This window comes from Schistocerca cancellata, chromosome 2, assembly GCF_023864275.1.
Source record: "Schistocerca cancellata isolate TAMUIC-IGC-003103 chromosome 2, iqSchCanc2.1, whole genome shotgun sequence".
Classification (NCBI taxonomy): Eukaryota; Metazoa; Arthropoda; class Insecta; order Orthoptera; family Acrididae; genus Schistocerca; species Schistocerca cancellata.
Window position 1 is genome coordinate 341,612,895 of NC_064627.1, and position 21,824 is coordinate 341,634,718.

General features: G+C 38.2%; 1 protein-coding gene across 1 annotated transcript in view; it reads right to left on the minus strand.

The window, feature by feature from the left end:
- The window catches only part of LOC126161731 (transmembrane protein KIAA1109), a 493,460-nt gene that overhangs the window by 211,779 nt on the left and 259,857 nt on the right, over positions 1-21,824 (minus strand). Inside the window, exon 45 of the mRNA XM_049917765.1 lies at positions 10,313-10,439. Within this exon, the coding sequence (XP_049773722.1) occupies positions 10,313-10,439 (127 nt within the window). The remainder of the gene's footprint in view (positions 1-10,312; positions 10,440-21,824) is intronic.

The window sequence follows — 21,824 nt, forward strand, 5'->3', positions numbered from 1 at the left end:
CATGTTGTAACATGTGAAGCTGTTGAACAATTTATTTTTTAACTGTACAACCAGTTTTGGTCAGAGACCATTTTTGAGCTGCAGATTACACAAACACAGTATGTTCAAAAAGTACTGAATCTTCTTCTTACCCACATAAACACCTGACGTGCAAGACACTTTCTTTGGTGAAGATGTGGTGCACTTGGAGAATATGGAGATATGCAACTTGTGAACTTTTTCCTGCCAGTAGACAACTTTAGTCACTATCAGCCTATCTACGAGCGAGTGTCTGTTTTTAACACTCATTGGATGCCAGTAATTCATAAAACGATGGAACAAATTGAACAGTAATATTGCACCGAATTTTGTCAAAAGTTTGGCTGTACCCACACAGAAATCATTTCCAAGTTTCAACAGGCTTTTTGGGGAATGGTACCATGAACAACTCACCAAGTCACAGATAAAGGAGTGGTACAAATGTTTCAAAGATGGCCGCATGTCAGTAGACAGTGAATTGTGTCCAGGCAGATCCTCAACAAACCAAAATGACAATGTTACCGAGCAAGTGCAGACTTCGGTCATGGAAGACCATTGTATCACAGGACAAGAAAACGTGAACACGTTATAGATAAACATTGAATAAGTATATTCAATTCTAAATGATGATTTGTGCAAGAGGAGAGTGTCTGTGAAATTCTTATTTAAACTGCTGACAATGGATCAGAAGCAACACTGCCTGGAAACTGCACTGGACATATATGACACTGCAAACAGTAACCTCAACTTTCTGGAAACCGTGATCGCAAGTGATGAGATGTGGGTAACTCCCAGAAAACAAAATGCAGTCACCACAGAGAAAACATTCACCATTCCCGAGACATAAAAATAAAAGAAAAATATGACAGGTCTGCGGCAATATCATGTTGACCATTTTCTCTGCCTATCAAGAGGTGGTGCAGGTGAATATACTCCACAAGGTCAAATCGCCACAGAAGAATACTTCCAGGAGGTCCTTTGTTGCCTCTATAATGTTGTGTGGTGCAAACAACCAGATCTGTGAGCGGCAAAAATTTGGCTTGTCACAACATTGCATCCGCCCATTCTGCACATATGATTCAGACTTTTATCACCAAACACAACAATCCTGTGGTTAGTCAGGTTCCCTAATCCCCCAATATGGTTCCATGTAATTTTTGGCTATTTCCCAAGCTGCAAATGCCCCTAAAAGTAATTACTAGTGACTAACGAGATATACCAGTGTTGAGTTTGTCTCTGTTCTGAGATGCCATGACCAACCTCATTTAAACTCTTCTATCAGGAGAGTTAATTTGGAGTTAGTACGGCTACTTGCGTGAGGTGTGGGGTCACATATTGATTGGTTCCTGTTGATTCTCTCAGTAGGTGGGAATATACAAGACATGGCCTACACCTCAACAGGAAAGGGAAGGGTAAACTGGCTGGGCTAATAGCAGGAAATGTAAGGGGGTGGGGGGGGGGGCGGGTGGGGGGGGGGGGGAGGAACTGCCATGAGTGGTAATATACCAGTGGTCATAGGTGTTGGGAGCAGAACCTTTTTTAGGATAGGTAGGACAGAACGAAGTCAAGTTCTGAGAGAAGTAAAGATTGAAACAAACCTTCAGTTTGAGAAAGAACTCAAACAGCATAATCCTGGCACAATGGATCAGCGAACACAGCTGTTGGTTAAAAATTTACAGAAATCAGCAGAAATTTTATTTCCACCTGATTTCATCTCAGTAAATGTGAAATGCCAACTATCCTTAGTGCATCAAAATATTCAAGGACTTAGAAGTAAAATTAATGAACTATTTATGTGCATTGCTGAATTAGAGTCATCAAAGCCAGTTGATATAATCTGCCTCTCTGAACATCATGTGATCACTGGTATAGATATGTTAAACCTTACAGAATTTAAGTTAGCCTATTACTTCTGTAAACAAAATATGGTGAAAGGAGGTGTTGCCACATTTGTTAAAAACAGTTTTAAATTTAAGAATACTGAAATTAGTAAATTTTGCTTAGAGCAGCACTTAAAAGCATGTGAAACAGAGATAGAATTTCGTAATAGGTTCTTTATAATAGTAGCCATATACAAAGCACCTTCAGGAAATTTCAAGCAGTTTATAAACGGTCTTGAAGGTTTATTGTCTCATCTAAAATTAAAAAACAAAGAACTAGTGGTCGCTGGTGATTTTAATATAGGTGTCCTGAAAAACTCTGTCAGTGAACAGTTACTGAAATCAGTTACATTGTCGTTCACTTTAATTTCTACTGTAAATTTCCCAACTAGGGTATACAAATGTTCGAAGACTGCCATTGATAATATCTTTATAGACAATTCTAGGCAACAAAGCCACATTACAAAACCAGTAGTAAATGGGCTATCTGACCATGATATGCAAAACCTAACATTAAATTTTGAAAATTGTCAAGGTAAAACATCTATTAGAACTGACTACAGAAGGCCAATAAAACAGCAAAAAACTGAGAAATTTAGAGGACTGCTCAAAGAAATTAATTGGATGGATGGTTACAGCATCCAAGACACAAATGGATAATACAAGACATTCATTAATAAAGTTAGCACCTTACTTGAAAACTGTTTTCCCCTGAAGGTAATTCAAATTAAGCAGAAGTATAAATATAAAAAAACTGGCATATTTTGCGTATTTTCATTCCATTATGTCATATGGTATCATATTTTGGGGTAATACACAAACTGAGAAAAAATTTTTAGAGTACAGAAGCATATAATAAGAGTAATGTGTAGTGTAAATCCAAGATCATCATGTCAAAACCTATTCAAAGAATTGGGCATACTAACCACAGCTTCTCAGTATATTTATTCCTTAATGAAGTTTGTTGTAAATAATGCATCTGTTTTTCCAACTAACTGCTTAGTACACAGTATCAGTACCAGGAATAAGAACAATATACATATATTTTTGGTGGCCAACTCCTTCTATTCCATCCATGAATTTTTTAACTAGTGCAATAGACCATTTAACAAAAATTTATTATACTTTAATTTTTGACAATACTTGGTTGTAACAGGCAAGTAACTACCTACTGTGTGAATGATGGATTTAATGAAAACAGATGTAAGTATTAAACCTGTAAATATTAGAAGTTTAATTTTAATTCATGTACATGATTTTATTGTTTATTGACTGAAGATCATTAAAATTAATGAAACTCAAGTTTTTCTAATTACATTTTTGTAATGTGTTTATCTGACATGTTCCACACCCAGGAGGATCCCCTCTTTTGTGTGTCTATGCAATGAATAATCAATTTAATCTAATCTAATCTAATGCTGTCTACTTGTAGGAAAAAGTTCGCAAGTGCGTATGAATATCCCTCACCATATCTCCACCAAAGAAAGTGTCTCACACTTCATTTGTTTATGTGGGTAAGAAGAAGATTCAGTACTTTTTGAACATACTGTGTTTTTGGAAGACAAGGCACCTCAGACCGCGTGGCTAACCCGCGCGGCCCTACAGTGTTTGTGTAATCTAGAATCCAAAAATGTTTTACTCCACAAAATCAACATTTATGACTGCAGCGTGCATTGAAAAACCATGATCTGATTGTGGGTCATTATAAATGGAACTGTCTGGTCAGGTGACTCATCCTTCCTGTTAAATCACATCAACAATCAACTCCAGATCTTCAGTCTTCTACAACACCACATCATCACAAGTACACGTAACACAAATAGGTTATAGCCAGCAGTATTATGCTGTGAGAGCATCATAAGTTCCGTGAGATGTGACAATATTAGCATTGACTACTTATATTCCTTCATACCTGATGATGATGTCTCCAACAGTCATGGCCTTTTTCAGCAAAAATGCCCATGGCACACTGCTGAAATTATGTTACAGTAGCCTGAGAACAGTGAGGATGTGAACTACTTTATGGTATGGGCCTAAATTTTGCCCAACATCAAAGACCACTGAATGTATCTCAGATGTGACAGTTCAGAACTCACAAACCTAATAGTCACAGAGCTGTCTTGGGTATCTGGTGTTAACCCGCAGTTTATAATATCACTAGTATGACAAACTGCAATTGGTTTACATGTGAAATATGCTAATAGGTAGCCAAGTAGAAGGCTCTAACAGAGCTGTTCATGTGTTCTATAAATGAATTCTTGATGTATTCTAAAATGGTCAAAACTGGGTTTAATGGTCCTCTAACAAACTGCATATAGCATTGGAGGGAACACTTAGGTGACAAAACACATTTTTACACCTTTCAATCACATTGTAAATAACAAATTAGGTGGAATTATGTGTGCAGATACAAGAAAACCAAACTAAAGTATACTACTGCCCTAAATTTGTGTAGCTTGTTATCAACAACTGCTTTATTATTTTGCTTCATACCATGTACAAGGAATGTTTATTATTCAGACTTTATTATTCATAAGTGATTAGCGTTTCAGCTAAATGCATAAAACAAATGGAAGTAATACCATCTGCATTCTGTATCAAAGGAAAAATCATGCGGCTGGAGTCTTATTCATAAATTGCATTTGAATGTTAGTTCTTTGTGAGAACATTGTAATATGCCTCCTGAAAGAAAGACATCTGCCACACTGTGACAGAATTTGAAAGCAGCAGGATCAGAGCCTATTGAGACTGTGATTTATCGTTTAGCAATACTGTTGCTCACATTGTTTGAGAACCTACGATTGTCATGCCAATATGGAATCAATGGATTCAAAGGGACCATATTCAATGCCATACAGGATCTCAACACTGATAGGACAGATATATGCTTCACTCAGCCATGCGGAGGGTTGTAGAGCCTAATCAATTATCTTGAATTATGAAATGGGCTTTTTTGCAGGAAGACAAGTATCCGCACGACATACGGAGAATCATGGGCTATCAGGACAGTAACCATTATTGTGGCTTCCTTTGATGAAGCAACAGAGAGAAGTATGCTGATAATGGTGAGCCAAATGGCAACACTGAACATACACTATCTGATCAATAGTAAGCTGGACATTTATTAGTAGGCATTAATATGAGGTATGTCCACCCTTTGCCTTTATGAAGGCTTTAAACTCTGCTGGGCCCACTTTCGGTGAGGCGTCTGAATGTCTGTGGAGGAAAGGGAGCCCATTCTTCCTTATGAGCCAAAACCAGAGGAGGTACTGACATTGGATGCTGGGGTCTGGAGCAAATTTGGCAATCTAACTCATTCCAAATGTGTTCCACTGGATTCAGCTCAGGACTTTGGACAAGCCAGTCCATTTCAGGAATGTTATCATACACAAACCATTATTCACAATTGCTGCTTCATTACTGGATGCATTGTCATACCGATACAATCAATCATCACTTCCAAACTGCTCCTCTGCAGTACAGTGCCGTAAAATATTTTCATGTCCTTCCACATTTAGCATTTGCTTAAGTGAATTAGGGGACCACACCATAAGCACTCCCAACACCATCTTCTCTGTACTTCACTGTTGACATTACATAAGATGGTGGGTAACACACTCCAGGCTTTCACCAAACCCAAACTCTTACATTGGATTTCCACAAAGTCTAGCACAGTTTATCACTCCAAATCACTTGTTTCCAGTCATTCACAGTCCAGTTGTGTCACTTTTTACAACATCTCAAGTGTTGTTTAGCAGACTACAGAAATATGTGGCTTACGAGCAGCCATCGTATCCCATTCTTTTGAACTCCTTGCACACTGTCATTTATTAATTACACTGCTAGTAGCACTTTGGAACTCATGAGTGATTCTTTCTGCTGATTTCATGTGATTTTTTACAACCACCATCTGCAATGCTTGACTTGTAAGCAAATAGTGCACAAGTGGTATCATGTTGCCTTGTCAGAGCAATCCCATTTCTATGTACAGCATCACGAAGTACATATCCGTGTGTGGTGTCTCGGAGGAGTTTGAACATTGTCAGATTGCATTCATCATCATCATGATACAGGACGTTGTTGGATTGACGATCACCTCTGGTTTGCAAAGCTGGTAGTTTGGATAGCAGCCGTTATATTTCTGCTAAGAGCAATAGCTGTGCCCTATATTTGAGGTCTTTGTGACATTAATTTTCATGAAGATAATGCAAGACCACATACTGATTGTGCTATCATGACCTACTTTGATATAAATGGTGTTCACCTATGCCCCAGCTCAGCACATTCTACAGATCCCTCACCCATTAATAACATATGGTCAGGGGCATCCATGCAGCTGGCACACCACCTGTCACCAGCCACAACAACTGATGAACTCTAGTACAGAATTGAAGCAGCATGGAATTACATACTCATACACGAGATCCAAGTTCAGTCTGACTCTATGCCCAGATGGGTTACAGCCACTGTTGCTGCCAGAACTTGTAGCCCTTTGCACTAAAATCAAAATCATCTACTGATTTAATCACATATTCTTCCTACTATACTGTATAAACCTAAGAAGTAAAATTTATTATTTCCTATTGTTTCTGGTGCTGCAATTTTTGAGGCCAGACTGTCAAGCACACTACATGATATTACTTATATATTGTCTATACTTATTTATTTTTATTCATAATTTCAAACTCAACATGCCAAACACGAAAATAAGAAAGCCACAAATTGATTGTAAGTAATGTAATATGTAATACATGTGTAGTATTTGAGAGTACTATTTCAAATCTGTTCCGGAAATCAACAAAGAACATAAATAGAAAACTGCACATTTGACATGAGGCTACATCATTTCATGTAACATCATGAGATTTGTGAATAAAACCCTTATCACATAAAATATTTGTTTGTGAATTAAGATGATAATTCTCCTAGGATCTCTGAAACAATGGACAACTGCAAAACAGGAGAATTTATGGTTATGATTTAGATCTGAAAATACTAGTACATAAAGGGCAGAAATGCTAAACAAAATATTGCCTTAGACTGAATACCGTAACCTTATAATTAAAAAAAAAAATCCATGCTGCCATGTTCATAAATAACCCAAAATACTAAATGTGCTATAATTTTTGGGACAAACAGAGTGTTACCAAAGTTCTACAACTTACCAAACGTGTTCTCTTGACAGCTTCCTTGAGTGGCTAATGAAAGAAAGAAGATACCTAAGTGTCAATATGAATGCACTAATTCCTCTGTTATAAAGATTTCCATCTAATTTAGATGAAATAAATATTTTACATGCTTCTTCCTTGTTTTGTTTCAAATAGTGCAAAAAATATATCTACTTAGTTATTCAGTATTTGTATCTTACAGTAACAAATTTCCAGGAAATGTTACAAGTTAATAAATCTCTTTATGAAAGTGTTCGGCCAACCTTTTATAGTGTCTTGAACAAATCTAGATGTGGTTTGAAGACAATTCTGGACTATTAATCAAAAAGAAAATCATATTATTTAAAACATATGAAATGAAAAATTATATATATAGCATCCCTAAAGTAGAAGGTGTCAACTATGAGCAGTGACTGCAGAGCATTTGTTCTATATTGCTTTCCACCTTAAATGCTGCTAGCATCCATCTGATGTAGCCATGTAATATGAAAACTTTCTGTTAAAATCATTTTATTAGCAGCAGACAGACCTTTTCTGTAAGCTATCAAGAGGAATAAACACAAAGAGTGGTGGGTCACAGATTAAAGACTAAAAATTGAAAAATTCAGATTGTTCCAAAGTTGGAGTAAACATTTCTAAACAAAAGAGACTCTCTAGTATGTGAATTCACACAATGAAAAAGCTGGGTACAGGCGGACAGTCACACGAAGTACTTTTGAACATGATTTCTGACAATTGTCTTGAGCAGCTAGCTCGGCAGCCCACAAGCAATGGAAGTATCTTAGACCTTGTAGCTACCAATAGATCAGACCTCATCGACAATGTTGGTATAGAAACAGAAATTAGCGATCATGATGATGTTATAGCAACTATTATAATGAAAGTTAATAAATTAGTCAAGAAGGCTAGGAGAAAGTTTCTGTTAGATAGAGCAGATAAGCAGTTGTTAGCATCTAACTTAGTCCCAGTGTTCACCAAAGACAAGGGTATCATCAAGAGTGCCCCAGGGAAGTGTGATAGGATCGCTGCTGTTCTCTATATACATAAATGATTTGGTGGATAGAGTGGCCAGCAATCTGCGGTTGTTTGCTGATGATGCCACAGTGTATTGTAAGGTGTTGAAGTTGAGTGACTGTAGGAAGATACAAGACAACTTAGACAAAATTTCCAGTTGATGTGATGAATGGCAGTTAGCCCTCAATGTGAAAAATGTAAGTTAATGCGGATGAGTAAGAAGAACAAACCTGTAATGTTTGGATACAGTCAAGTCGTTTAAATATCTGGGCGTAACACTGCAAAGCGATATATGGTGGAACGAGCATGTGAGAACTGTGGTAGGGAAGGTGAATGGTCGACCTAGGTTTATTGGGAGAATTATATGAAAAAGTGGTTCACCTGTAAAGAAGACCGCATACAGCATGCTGGTGCAACCTATTCTTGAGTACTGTTAGAGTGTTTGGGATCTGTACGAGATCGGATCGAAGAAAGACATCAAAGCAATTCAGAAGCGGGCTACTAGATTTATTACCAGCAGGTTTGAGCAACACATACCTGTTACGAAGATGCTTTAGGAACTGAAATGGGAATCCCCGGAGGGAAGGTGACATTCTTTTCGAGAAACACTGTTGAGAACATTTAGAGCACTGGCATTTGAAGCTGACTGCTGAACAATTCTACTGCTGCCAACATACACTGAACGTAAAAAATAAGGGCCATGAAGGTAAGATACAAGAAATTAGGGCTCATACAGAGGCATTTAGGCAATAGTTTTCCCCTTGCTCTATTTGCGAGTGGAACAGGAAAGGAAATGACTAGAAATGGTACAGGGTACCCTCCGCCAAGCAACGTGCGATGGCTTGCGGACTATCTATGTAGATGTAGATAAAATAGCAAACAACAAATGACAAAGGTTTCAAAATGACGAATGATTACAAATGCCTCACTGCTCCCCTAATTCACAATCATGAAGACATTACTAATGTGTCCTTACAGATTACAGAAGTGTGGAACATTAAACTGCTCAATAGCAACCTTCAATTTAATATATTAATTTCCATGCTGTTTGGTATTATTTACTCACACAGAAAACTAATTAAATCAATTTATGAGACTTTTCAAAGTCAGGTATTTGTTTACATGGTGAACATAATTGGTATAGGGGAGAATAATTTAAAAAGTTTTTTTATAAATATATCTGGGATTATTTACTTCACCACTAATATTTTCTTCCCTTTCAGTTTCATGGTTTAGCTATGTATCATAACTATTAGCACTTCTCATCTAGTCTCACCCTCAACCTGCAACATACATTTCTCTGTGCTTTATGGTTTACACTTACAGCAGATGACAAATGTATTCAAACACTGTAACAATTTGAAGATGCAGACTAAAAGATTACAACTTTAAAATATTTGCATAAGTCTCTCCTAGAACAGTTAATCAGCCAGCATATGTAAAGCCTGATGCCACAGTGGTCAGTTTGGATGTATGTCTGGTTGTGTGTGAACATGTGTAAACTATCATCACTTAGCAATGTGAGGAACATCAAACACTAGTGCCTGGTGAAGGTTTTCTAAAGTATCCATATACTGAAAATACATCCAGCCTTGACTGACATTTCCATCAAACGATTTAAAGCATCTGTCTCAGATGATTCTGAAACACTAGAAATAACCTTATAAGTCTCCAGGGTATTTTAAAAGTTTGCTAATACATAATTCACTTAATGAATAACAGTTCCATTTGACTACACAAGATAATTCATATCTGCAAAGAGCTCTACCTTTAACCCTTCCACTGTTCATTTTCTTTACTCACAATGAATACAAATCTCTACTTACTGTGCAACTAAATCTACCACCACCAATATGCAACACAATTAGTTGCAGAAACAAAGAGCTTTCATGCCTATTAGCAAAACACATCACATCGAGGAATGAAATCAAATGCCTATAACTAGTCGTATGAAAGAGAAATGGCACAGAAAATATTTAACACACTTCAGTATAATTTTATCCCTCAAAAACTTGATCTTTCATATCGTCTTACCCGCATTCCGTTAACGAAAGACAGGTTACATTTTTCACAGCTACACATATTTTACACCTTAACCCAACAACAAATCATAAAACAAGACTAATAATAAAAAGAGAACTGCTATTATTTACATCAGAGGAGGGAGAAACACCATAACCAACACCAACACCGAATGCACTGCACACATGGATATGAATGAGATGAACTTACCAGTGCTTTTATCTTGTGATCTAATATGCTTATGAAGAGAAGCATCCTTCGTGTTAAGAAGCATAGCACATTCATCTGTCACCTCACATTCCTCCCCTGATCCCTCTCCATCTGTGAGAACATTTTCCTGCAAAAAGCATGCATGAAAAAGTTCTCTAGAAGCTGGTGCTCAATGAGATAAGTGTGCATGTGTATTAAGAAACAACACAAAACGCATGCATAAACGTCATGACATAGAGCTCATCTGGAGCTAAAACTGAATTTGCACTCACTTTACAAATTCAGCTTCCAAGTCACTGTGCAAACTTAATAACTGTCAACAACAAACTAACATGAAACACATATTAGTTGGCTTTCTTTCCCTGGAAGTTTCCAAAATAAATCACTCTCACACACATAAAACTCACATTTTCTTGTTAAATTCATTGTTTACCTTTTTATATTAGTGTTTTAAATTATTAGAGACAGAGAACTCAACCTGATTTGGCAAGAAAATATTGAAGGGTCATGCAACGAATAAAGGAGCCATCTTGGCATCAACATGGACGTGGCTGACCTTATTACAACACCAATACTCTAGTCTTGCATAGAATTTTCTTTCCCATCAACACCCTATAATGCTAATAAGAAGCATCCCAAAATATTTCTATTATTCATAATCCTTTAATAAAGTGTCAAAGTCATTCAACTATGGCTTATCAAATTATTTTACTTAAAACCACTACTTATCTGAGTAAACTGAGTGGGAACCTAGTTTATGTGTGCACTTTTATAGTTATATTAGGTATGTCCAGCACATTTATGGACACTGTAGTACAGCCATTCTACAAGATCTCTTCACACAGGCTAAAATCTCTGAACTGTGTATTTTCTCAAATTTACTGATATGAATTTTTACTTGTTCATAATTAGGTGCCGTATCCAACAAAGAGAAGTTGCATATTAAAAGAATTAGAAAACAGAAGTTATACATCTCAGACTAGAAGCTCTTATTAATTGAGCTGTCGCACTTTTTGTCTTTTATTGCTGCACCTTCAAGCAGAATTATGAAACATAATCATGTAAATGAGTGTCATATCATACAGCAAAAGAATGGCAGATTTCAAGACAGAGTCGGGCCCAGTGGTCTGGGTGTAAAGTACATTCCTGGAAACTGAGATGTCATGGGATTAAATTCCAGTCAGACTTTGGATATTTCAGAGTGCATTTTAAAATAACCTTCACCCTTTCAATCAGGTAAGGAGTCACCAGAAACAATTCCCCAGTTGGATAACAGGGATAGGTCAGAAACACGTAAATCACTAAAGTGGCATCCAATTACAAGACTTGCATATTGTTGTTATTATTATTATTATTATTATTATTATTATTATTATTATTATTGGTTGGTTGGTTGGTTGGGGAAGGAGACCAGACAGCGTGGTCATCGGTCTCATCGGATTAGGGAAGGATGGGGAAGGAAGTTGGCCGTGCCCTTTCAGAGGAACCATCCCGGCATTTGCCTGGAGTGATTTAGGGAAATCATGGAAAACCTAAATCAGGATGGCCGGACGCAGGATTGAACCGTCGTCCTCCTGAATGCGAGTCCAGTGTATTATTATTATTATTATTATTATTAAAAACAGTATCAAGAGTTACTAGCATAAGAAACTAAAGGACTTGCTGCATCCCATGTTAATGTAGAGAATCATACATTCAGCAGTATATCAAATGAATGGAAAACAATTCTAAATTAATTTTAAGCAATGTAATAAAAAAAACCTTAACACTGCATATAACTGCAGCAACCAGAATTAATGAAAACTGAAGTGGTCAAGATGAAGTCCACTAGATCAAGAGATGGATGGGCATCCACAGTGAACTGATAATGAGAAAGCATACTGAACTCAAATCATCTTTGAAACTTTAACTGAAAACTGCAACAATCTCTCTATTTACTTATACACAAACTTAACCAAAGATAATAAAACAAACCATTGGAAACTATGAAAACTATCAAGTTGTTGACAACTCAGCAATTATACAAGCAGTTACCTTCATTCCTAAATTATGTAATCTAAGATTTCAAATCCTGCGTTTAACACATTCTGGAACAAGAAATACTTATTTCAATGTACTCCCTTTCATCCTGCAATGTCTGAGTTTAGAAAATGCTTGTCTTTAATGTAATATATTGTAGTTTTCAATGATTTTACAGGGTGTCTACGTGGACAAGGAAAAAAAATTCCCGGATTTTTCCCGGATTTCCTGGTTAAAAACACACTTTCTCCCGGATGACAGTATATTTTCCCCTATCACTCCTTTCAATGGTTATGGTTTTGTACATGGGCGTACAATTTCCTGGCACTTTAGAAAACGAAACTCAGAGAAAAAGACACGTTTTGGAAATATCTTTGATGTGTAGCAACATGTACGCTGCGTATTTTCGTATTACGAAAACATACATTAGAAAATCCACCAAACACCGCATGTTACTTTCCGAACCATTGAAACCGAGATTTCGATGCGCTTTTGTAAGCCGTTCGTAACTCATGTCATGTGATCTCGCCAGCCGATGACAGAGGATATTCAGAGCATAGGACACGTGATGTAGTCAGTCATTATCAACATCTGTGTTAAGTAGTGTGCCAAACAGGGAAAGTTAATAGTTTAAATTAATAGACATAGTGTTGTTACAAGAAAAGAAAAGCTTTCACATAAAATATTGGTCTCAAGCTGCAAGAGAAGCTGAGCTTTCGCATATACTGTTGATCTTTTTTTGCGCGTGTTACACTTTAAGAGATATCATACAAATATGCCTGCAAAATTTTTAATAATGACATAAATGTCTGATCTTGAGGGTTCGAGGGTTCGAAATGCTTCTAAATGGCTCATCATCAGACACCTGATTTTTAAATGAGAGTCAAACGCTTTGTGATTTAATAAATTCACGGTCCATTCTTGTACGTAGTTCAACTTACGTAAAAGGATATTTACTTTGAAAGTAACGCTTTTCAAACCACCAATCGTAATATTTTCCCGCGACCTGTTACAAATAGGTTTGTTTCAGCAGTTGTCACAAAGCTCAGGTAACAGGCGACACCGCGCTTGGGTAGATATCACGACGTAGGAAGCTCGTATGTACATACGTGTAAAAGATCATCAATGAAAGATGATACTGCAAGAGCATCGGAATTTCGTGAACCATATTAAAATGTGCACATTTGAAGTGCATACTGAAAGGCACACTCGTATGTCCAGATTCCCAATGAAGTACCGTAGTCCCCGACCTGATATTAAGCTTTTAAGTGTGGTTTTCAGGATGTAAATTTTCTTGGAGCACCAGTACTGTATTATATCATGTTTGGTTCTTTATTATGGCATAATGCCATACGTGCTAGAAAATGAAAACGTGCACTTGAAATGCAGCGAACAGTTGAAACTACCCAGTACCGTGGAATTAAACATTTCGTTTCAGATACATTGACTGCCTCTGCGGAAAAGATTAGCAAAAGTCAAATTTCTTTAGCAAACAGACAAAAATAACTTCATTGTTCCGCAAGGCGATTAATGCTTGACTGTCAGAAAGGTGGGAATAAAATAAAATCTGAAACTAATGACATATTTCAGCCTTTAGTAATTATGTGAATGTGTTTTAATTCACTTGATAGCTCCCGGCCACGGATATCCGTTTTGTTTTCATTTGACGTGAGAGTAAACGAAGGGGAAACAGCAAAATCACTGAACGTAAACACGGGTCACGTGGAGACTACCCACTATAGCTCAGATTGCTCTGCGCATCAGCCCCGGATCTACGACATTTGCGAACCGGGTCAATACTAAAAAAAATTGAATTTTCAAAATATGTTCATCTTGTAGCGCACATCTTTCTGAAAAGTCTGAAACATAAAACGTATGTATTCGAGGAAATGTAAGACATATTATTTGGTCTTAAGTATGCCCAAGTTCAGTTCCATGCCTCTTCATAAAGCATTTTTCTACTGCACGTCCAAACTATATTCAGGAGAGTGGAAATTGAAATGTCCTGTGGTGCCTCTCCTGCTCCCAGTCGGCCGGTTTGGCAGCCTGCCTCTCTTTCGGAATTAATAGCGGATGGGATTATTTGTAATCAAGAGAACAAGAACTCTTCGGAAAATCTGAACTCTTCATTGCCCATTAGTTAGCAACTTGCTGTTTTGTGTGTCATAAAATTAATTATAGGATATATAAAACCAGTACTGACAAGAGATAAGCAAGAAATTACACATTTCTTCAAACCTTAGCTCCTAGCATTTTTTTCTTTCTAATCTTGCTACAGCTTTACATGACGTGTTTTCCTTTCTGTGAAAGAATCTTTTACCTCATCAAAGTTTGTCAAACGTTTTGCTACACGGTAAATCGAAATGTAGTTATCTAATACTGAAAAAGCTGTTAATACAAATAATACCCAAGACTGGTGTTGTTTCTCGATCTGATTACGTCTATTTTGTCACTGTCTGCTAGATAAAAGAAAATAGGCCTTTCTAATACGGCAGCAATTGTATAACACACCAAATAAACGAGGCTGTTTTGGCACAAATGGTCATTTTTATAACATGACAGAATATAATCCAATAAGTATCAATATCAAATGCCTATTAGGCCTACTACAAGCAAAAAGCTTTATGTTAGGAAATAGTTTCACGTTTCATTCATATGCACCAGCTTCTCTAGCATGACATCGAAAACTAGTATTACGAAATTTTTATATAAATTTGGAATCGTCTTATTCTTCCATAATTTGTGTGATGTCCTCGTTTCTTCTCCGTCCTCGTTCTAACAAACAATCCTGTCATCACCAATTCTGTAGCTATCGCTGCCACTGTCAAAATTTGTTCGCCGATTAACTTCACTAACCCTGCCAGAATCACTGGTTTAGTTCTCCCGCAATTATTCTCCAGTTAGGCGTTGTTACGTGTTCGTACAACACGTTTTCTGCGTTACTTCCATAATAGAACTTAAGTGGCTCGTAGCCGGGGACTGTACTACTGGTCCTTACTAGTGTAGCGATCTGGCCAAACATCTTCTGTCAAAACTTCATTTTCTTGGACACACCGAGAAGATAATACATAATCTTTCTCACCTTGTTATTCCTGTCAGTTGTTTATTTCCATTCTGATAGTATGAATCTATGGATTTCGCTAGTAATTATCATTCCCACACATAATCAGACAGCGATTGCCATTCATCCATTCGGCTTTACTCCACTTAGCTCGTATAGCCCCGTCCCCTTTTGTCTGTGGAAAGTTTATTTCTAGATGCGACGAGGATTCTCCTGACAGAGACATCACGTACACTATGCATGCATTCAAAAGTCAGCTTATGATTCATTCAGAAATCAACTTAAAATGTGTTCAAATACCAACAGAGAAGCGTTTCAAAATCATATGACTAATTGATAGGCAAATGTGCGCTGGATGCTAGGTGCTTTGTGAAACAAGTTTTTTTCCTCTGAAGAATATGAATTAGGCGCCCCCTTTTCCCAGAAGTATCTAGCTGCTTGCTGCGACTGCTTGCACAGCCAACACCCTCATTCCAGTTGACAGAAGCGGGAGAATCTACTACTCAAACGTGACTCTACTGCGTATGCGCATGAGCCCGTGCGTTAACTGCTAAAACAAATCGAATGTAAACAGTTGCGACTTCACGCTCATTGGAGGCAATTTGTTGTTATGAAGCACTGCATAGTCTTCCTAAAGCCTTTGACAAATTTTCAATCGGCAGACGCTTGCATGAGCACTTGTGTCGTCGTTGTATATGGTGCATTTCCTTTGCAATTTAAGTTATTTTCGTTTTTTTCTCTCGTTTATGTTTTATTGTTGAAGTATTATTCTGCAGTAGCGGGATACAGTAATATCCTTTGTTAGTGTGTCGGTTCTTACTAGTCAAAATTGCAAAAATTTAACTGAAAACTAAAACAATGAAAAATTCCCGGAATTCTAAAAATATCCCAGGTTTTTCCCGGTTTTCTCCCGCATGAAAAAAATCCCGGGTTTTTCCCGGATCTCCCGGTTGTCCCGGGTCGTAGACACCCTGTTTTAAGTACGTGTATATGTTTTTATAGGTTAATGATATGAACATATGATGAGAACAGAAGAGGAAAAAGTGACAAAAAATATTTTCTGACAGGTTAACTGGAAACAGCCATGAGGAAGACTGAGAAAGAGATAGCAGATAAGGTGGGGAGTCCATAGTGAGGAGGGGAGGAAAAGCAGAAGATATACTTAAAGAAGGAGAGGAGTGCTGGGGAGACAGACAAAAATAGAAGTCCTTGATGTATATCCCAAACTAGGACAATGAAAATGAGAAATGGAGAAGGAGGAGGAAAAATCTGCACCAATGGTAACAAAACTTTAAAGAATAAAAAGAATAATGAAGAGAGATGATATAAACACAAGTAGTATAAAATGCAATAAAAGATAATGGAAATGTTAGATGCATTTTTACCATTAAAAACCATTTTTTTCAGTCTCAGTAAAATTTAAGGAGAAGCCCATTAATAAAAGGATGAGATTGAATGTCGATTAAAGTTAAATGAACTGAAAACAGTATGAAACTTATGAGTGGATTCAGAAAATTTGGATGAGAGCCATGAATGAGTAAAACGAGACACAATAAACAAACCAAACTCTACCTGACATCAAGAATACACAATGAGAAGCAAACAGGAAACCAATCAGACAAGAGAAAGTGAAACTACAGACCATTAACTAGGCTATTCTTTTCTCTTGTCAGGGTTTAACATATCACAATACATGAGACAGTTACGAAGGAAAAACACAGCTCAACTGGGTATAGAAATAGCCTGCAGTGTTTTGAAAGATATCTGATACCATTCATGTGAAACAAATGAGAGTCTCTTAGAAAACAGAAAGAAAAAACCGTGCTTTGTTTTTTAAAGAGAGTTCTCTGGGATAAAACATTGTCAGAAAAGTTCTCAGTTTTAGCCAACAGAAGTCAACTTGGTATATGGATGGGCACACGTTATTGAAAACAGAACCCAATACGAAATGTTCTTGGTTGCCAGTCACTGGAAATCATATTTTGCTGAAAATAAACTGTTATACCTTTCATTATCATCTTAACTGCTAAAGTGCCCTGAATGTATAAAGAAATAATGCTAATAAGAAAATTAGGTAAACTTAGCCAGCAGTGAGACAGTTAGGTAAATATTAGTAACTCATATGACTGGTAATACTGAAAGAACTACACCTGCAACCACCTTTGGGATTGCAGGTACATGTGGAAAAACTAAATCAGAATGGCTGAGCCAGCATCTGAAATTATAAGTTACGAATCGAAAGAGTACCACTGCATCATTTATTCAGATTTTGAGGCTTAGCTCTGCGAGTTTAGAAAATGAAAAATGCCATTTCCAGATCATGCAACTTCAAACAGTTCATTCCTTTTTGAAACAATAAGAATAAGTGTTAAAATAAATTACACACTCTGAAACTCCCTGTTAGATTAAAATGTTGTCCCAGACCAGGACAATAGTCGAAGCACGACTCATGACTCATTCTTACAGTTTCACTTCCAACAGTATCTATTACCTCCCTCCCAAGCTCCATAGAAGTTGTTCTGCGTATGTTGTTGGGCTAGTGCTCCTGAAAGAAAGGAATGCTGTGGAGGAGAACTTCTGTGAAGTTTGGATGGTAGGAGATGAGGTACGGCGGAAATAAAGCTGTGAGGGCAGGTTGTGAGACATGCTTGGACAGCCCAGTTGGCAGAACACTTGCACCGCAAAAGGTGAAGGTCTCAGTTTCGAATCCCAATCTGGCATACTGTTTTAATCTGCCACAAAGTTTCAGATCAGAGCACACTCTGCTGCAGAGTGAGAATTCATTCTGTAAATTGCACACTTCGTTAACAGAATGGGGGAGAGGGCCATGTTATATATTATCTATACTGCAATTACTGTACAGCATTCAATGTGGGCACGACAAGTAACCAACTGTCTAATAGCGTGAATGGCCACCACCAAACTGTGGCAAACAACACTCAATCAGCCAGTCACCAATCATGCTGCACATCTCAACACTAACGAATTCAACAGCTGCTTCACTACACAGGCCGACACAAATGTCTCTGAATACGCAGGTGAGAATTGTCTCTCCAGCATATCCTGTAGTCTCACAATCCTCCTGCTCAAAATCTCTGTTAACTTGTGTCTCACTACATCATCTTACCTTTCCCCTTCTCTCTTTTGCACACACCATTCCTTCCCCATCCAGATCATGTACTGCATTTTCTCTACCTCCCCCACCCCTCTCCCTCTTTGCCCAACCCTTCTCCCTTACTCTTCTACCTCCCTGTCTCTCTCTTCACCACCACCTTCCTTACCTCTCCTCCCCTCTCCACCCTTCCAACTCTCTCTGTCTCATACACTCTACCATCAGAACTACTTCTGTCTTGCTGTGCAGCTGCTGAGTCATTTGGCAAAAGACCTGCCCCACACTGCCCAGCTCCCTTGTGCATCCTTTATTACCCCCTCCCTACCTCCATCTATCCAAGCAAATAGTTTTAATAACTGATATTGAATTCCTAGTCTTGCTGCTACTGCAAGCATGTACGTTTGAGTGCCTGAGTGGATGTGTGTAAGAGTGCGTGCTTCCTTACTAGAAAAAGAGTAAGAGCTCAAAATCAATTGTTAATTGTTTTCTGTTATGTGTTTCTGTTTGCCACGCAACAATCCTCCACAAGTAAGCAGTTGCCTTTCCCTTATTTTACACATTTTTCTATCCAGTAATTTCCATTATTGTTATACACTGTCAATTCAGCTCTCTTCCATGCCATATCCCTTTACTTTTGTTACTATCATTCTTCATTAATCTACAACACATTTGTCCATTCTTTATTCTTTAACATGCCTCCTCTGTGGCACCTGTCTTCAAAAAACATACCAGCCACCGTCTGTTGCACAATTTGAAAACACGTTGTGGTAAAAGTCAACCACTCTAAATACTGCCGTGCTGTTCTCACAGTGACACCCCTCTCCCCTGTTTAACATTTAATTCCAGTGCTGTTTGCACACTATTCTCCTCTATCGACTCGTGTGTTTATTTATCACTGCATTGTCAATCGTGCTTGGTTTTTCACAGCCCTGTGTAACAATTTGCGACTGAGCTGATCTATTTAGGAACACTGCTACTACCTCCTGATTGTGTAAAACATTTCATGATATTCCTTACAACTTCCTAGATAGCTCTCTTTGCAGTAATTACCAACTATTTCTGTTAAACACTTCAACCATAAGTTTTTACCTTCTTATTTTTTTATCGTATTATTTTTTTTTTTTTTTTTTTTACAAATTTCCTGCAGCTCCATTTGTCTACCAACTATCCAACCATGAGTCCCTGCTTATTCTACCTCCACCAATATCAAAAACTCTCCTTTGCCTTATCTGGCACATGGTATCCCACCTAATGGGCTTACCATTAAAATTGGCTTATTGGGCTGTCACCCATCCTACTGCAAGAACCTAAACATCTTCCGGTTCCAACAGTTCCACACTCACCAAACTTGTCCTTCATAATCATACAATCCAAGCTCCAATGATACTTGTTGGCCTCCGCTCCTTTCGCAAAATCATTTTACTCTTTGACCCCAACTTCCTTAATTTTATTACTGCAATGGAAATTCTTACCCTTCAACAGTTGGAAAAGCTTTCCTGGCACCATCTGAGGAAGCTCTCCCTGCTACACCTGTTCTATGCCCAAATGCAATTACCTATAACGCAGAAAAAGCATATCACTCTGAATCAACCACCTTCCCACCCCTGTCAAGCCCTCATAGTTCCCACCATGTCTTACTGGCTTACTCTGGCTCCCTATCCGTAAAAACTTCCCCCACCCTCCATGAAACAGACTACTCTTAAATACCCATCTTGTACCACTGTTGTCCACCTTCCTGCCAAACTCTGACCCACACAACCAGTATTATTTAAAGGCTTCACCTTTAGCCAACAACCTAAATTTAACCATGCTTTCCTTTACCCCACCCCTGAATTACTTTGCTACACATCCTACTGACAACATCCAACCAAAAACCCACATAGTATCCTGTTTAAAGACGTTCCAACCTCCCTCCAATGATGATACTCCTCCCATTCCACCCAGTCATCCACTGGTTATCCGTCATGAATTCCTCACTAATCTGGCTTCGCTTTCCCTTCTTAAGCTCCTCTCCAGTGAGTCCATCATCACCACTATGGAACACAAAGCTATCCATAACTAGAAAACCAATCGAGACCTTATCATCCTTCGGACAGACAGAGGCTCCACCACAGTGGTCACTAATCATAGTTATGATGTGGCTGAGGGTCTCATCAACTTTCCAACTCCTCTGGAAGCAAATCTCAAGACTATTGTCCCATCTTGGACGTTTAACAAGACCTTCAGCACCTCCACAAGGCCTTAGGTCCACCCCAAAAACTGACACCTGAATCCATCTCTTTCCTCACATCAGCAACCTCCCACACCAGTCACAGGCACCTCCTACCCAATAAAAGGCCAGGCCATATATGTAAACAGCTCTATTACATATCAGCTATGCTGCTATTACTGTACAGTATTCTATATGGGCACGACGAAGTAACCAACTGTCCACTCACATGTATGACCATCACCAAACTGTGGCAAACAAAAAACTTGATCATCTAGTTGCCAAACATGCTGCACACCACAACACTATGTCTTCAATAGCTGCTTCAATACTGGATACTCCTTTCCAGCATAAGTTTCTCTGAACTCCACAGGTGGGAATTCCCTCTCCAGCATATCACACACACACACACACACACACACACACACACACAAATCCCCTTGGCCTAAACCTCCCCTAGCTTCTTTCTCATGTTCTCAAATTACTTTTTCCCTTCTGACCACGCCACTCCTTCCCAATCCAAATCATGTTCTATCTCTCTCCCCCATTTTTTCCACCCTTCTCCCTTACTCTCCCCCTCCTTGTCTCCCTCTTCACCACCACCTTCCTCTCCTTTCCTCTCTCTCCACCCCCCCCCCCCCCCACACACACACACTATCCCTCATACACTCTACCCTCAGAAATCCTTCTGTCTTGCTGTGCAGCCACTGAGTCATCTGGTGAAAGACCTGCCTCACACTATCTTGCTAACCCCTGCTTGCCTAGTGCATCCTTCTCCACCCTACTACCCACCTCCATCTACCTAGGCAACTATTTTCGATAATGAATATACAGCACTAGGCCTCACAGTTTGGCTGTGTGTATGATTATATCCACTCTTACTAGAAAAAAGATCAAGAGCTCAAAGCTAGTGTCAACTTTTTTCAATTATATGATTCTGTGTGCCAAGCACCAATCATTTATATTCATGTGGTTGCCTTTCCCTTATTTATGTATTTTATGTCCAGGAATTTCTGTTATTGTTATATGTCAAAATATTATGATTTCATAGGATGAAAAGAGCATTGTCTCAAAAACATTACTATATCTCCAAATCAATTGTTCACAAGAC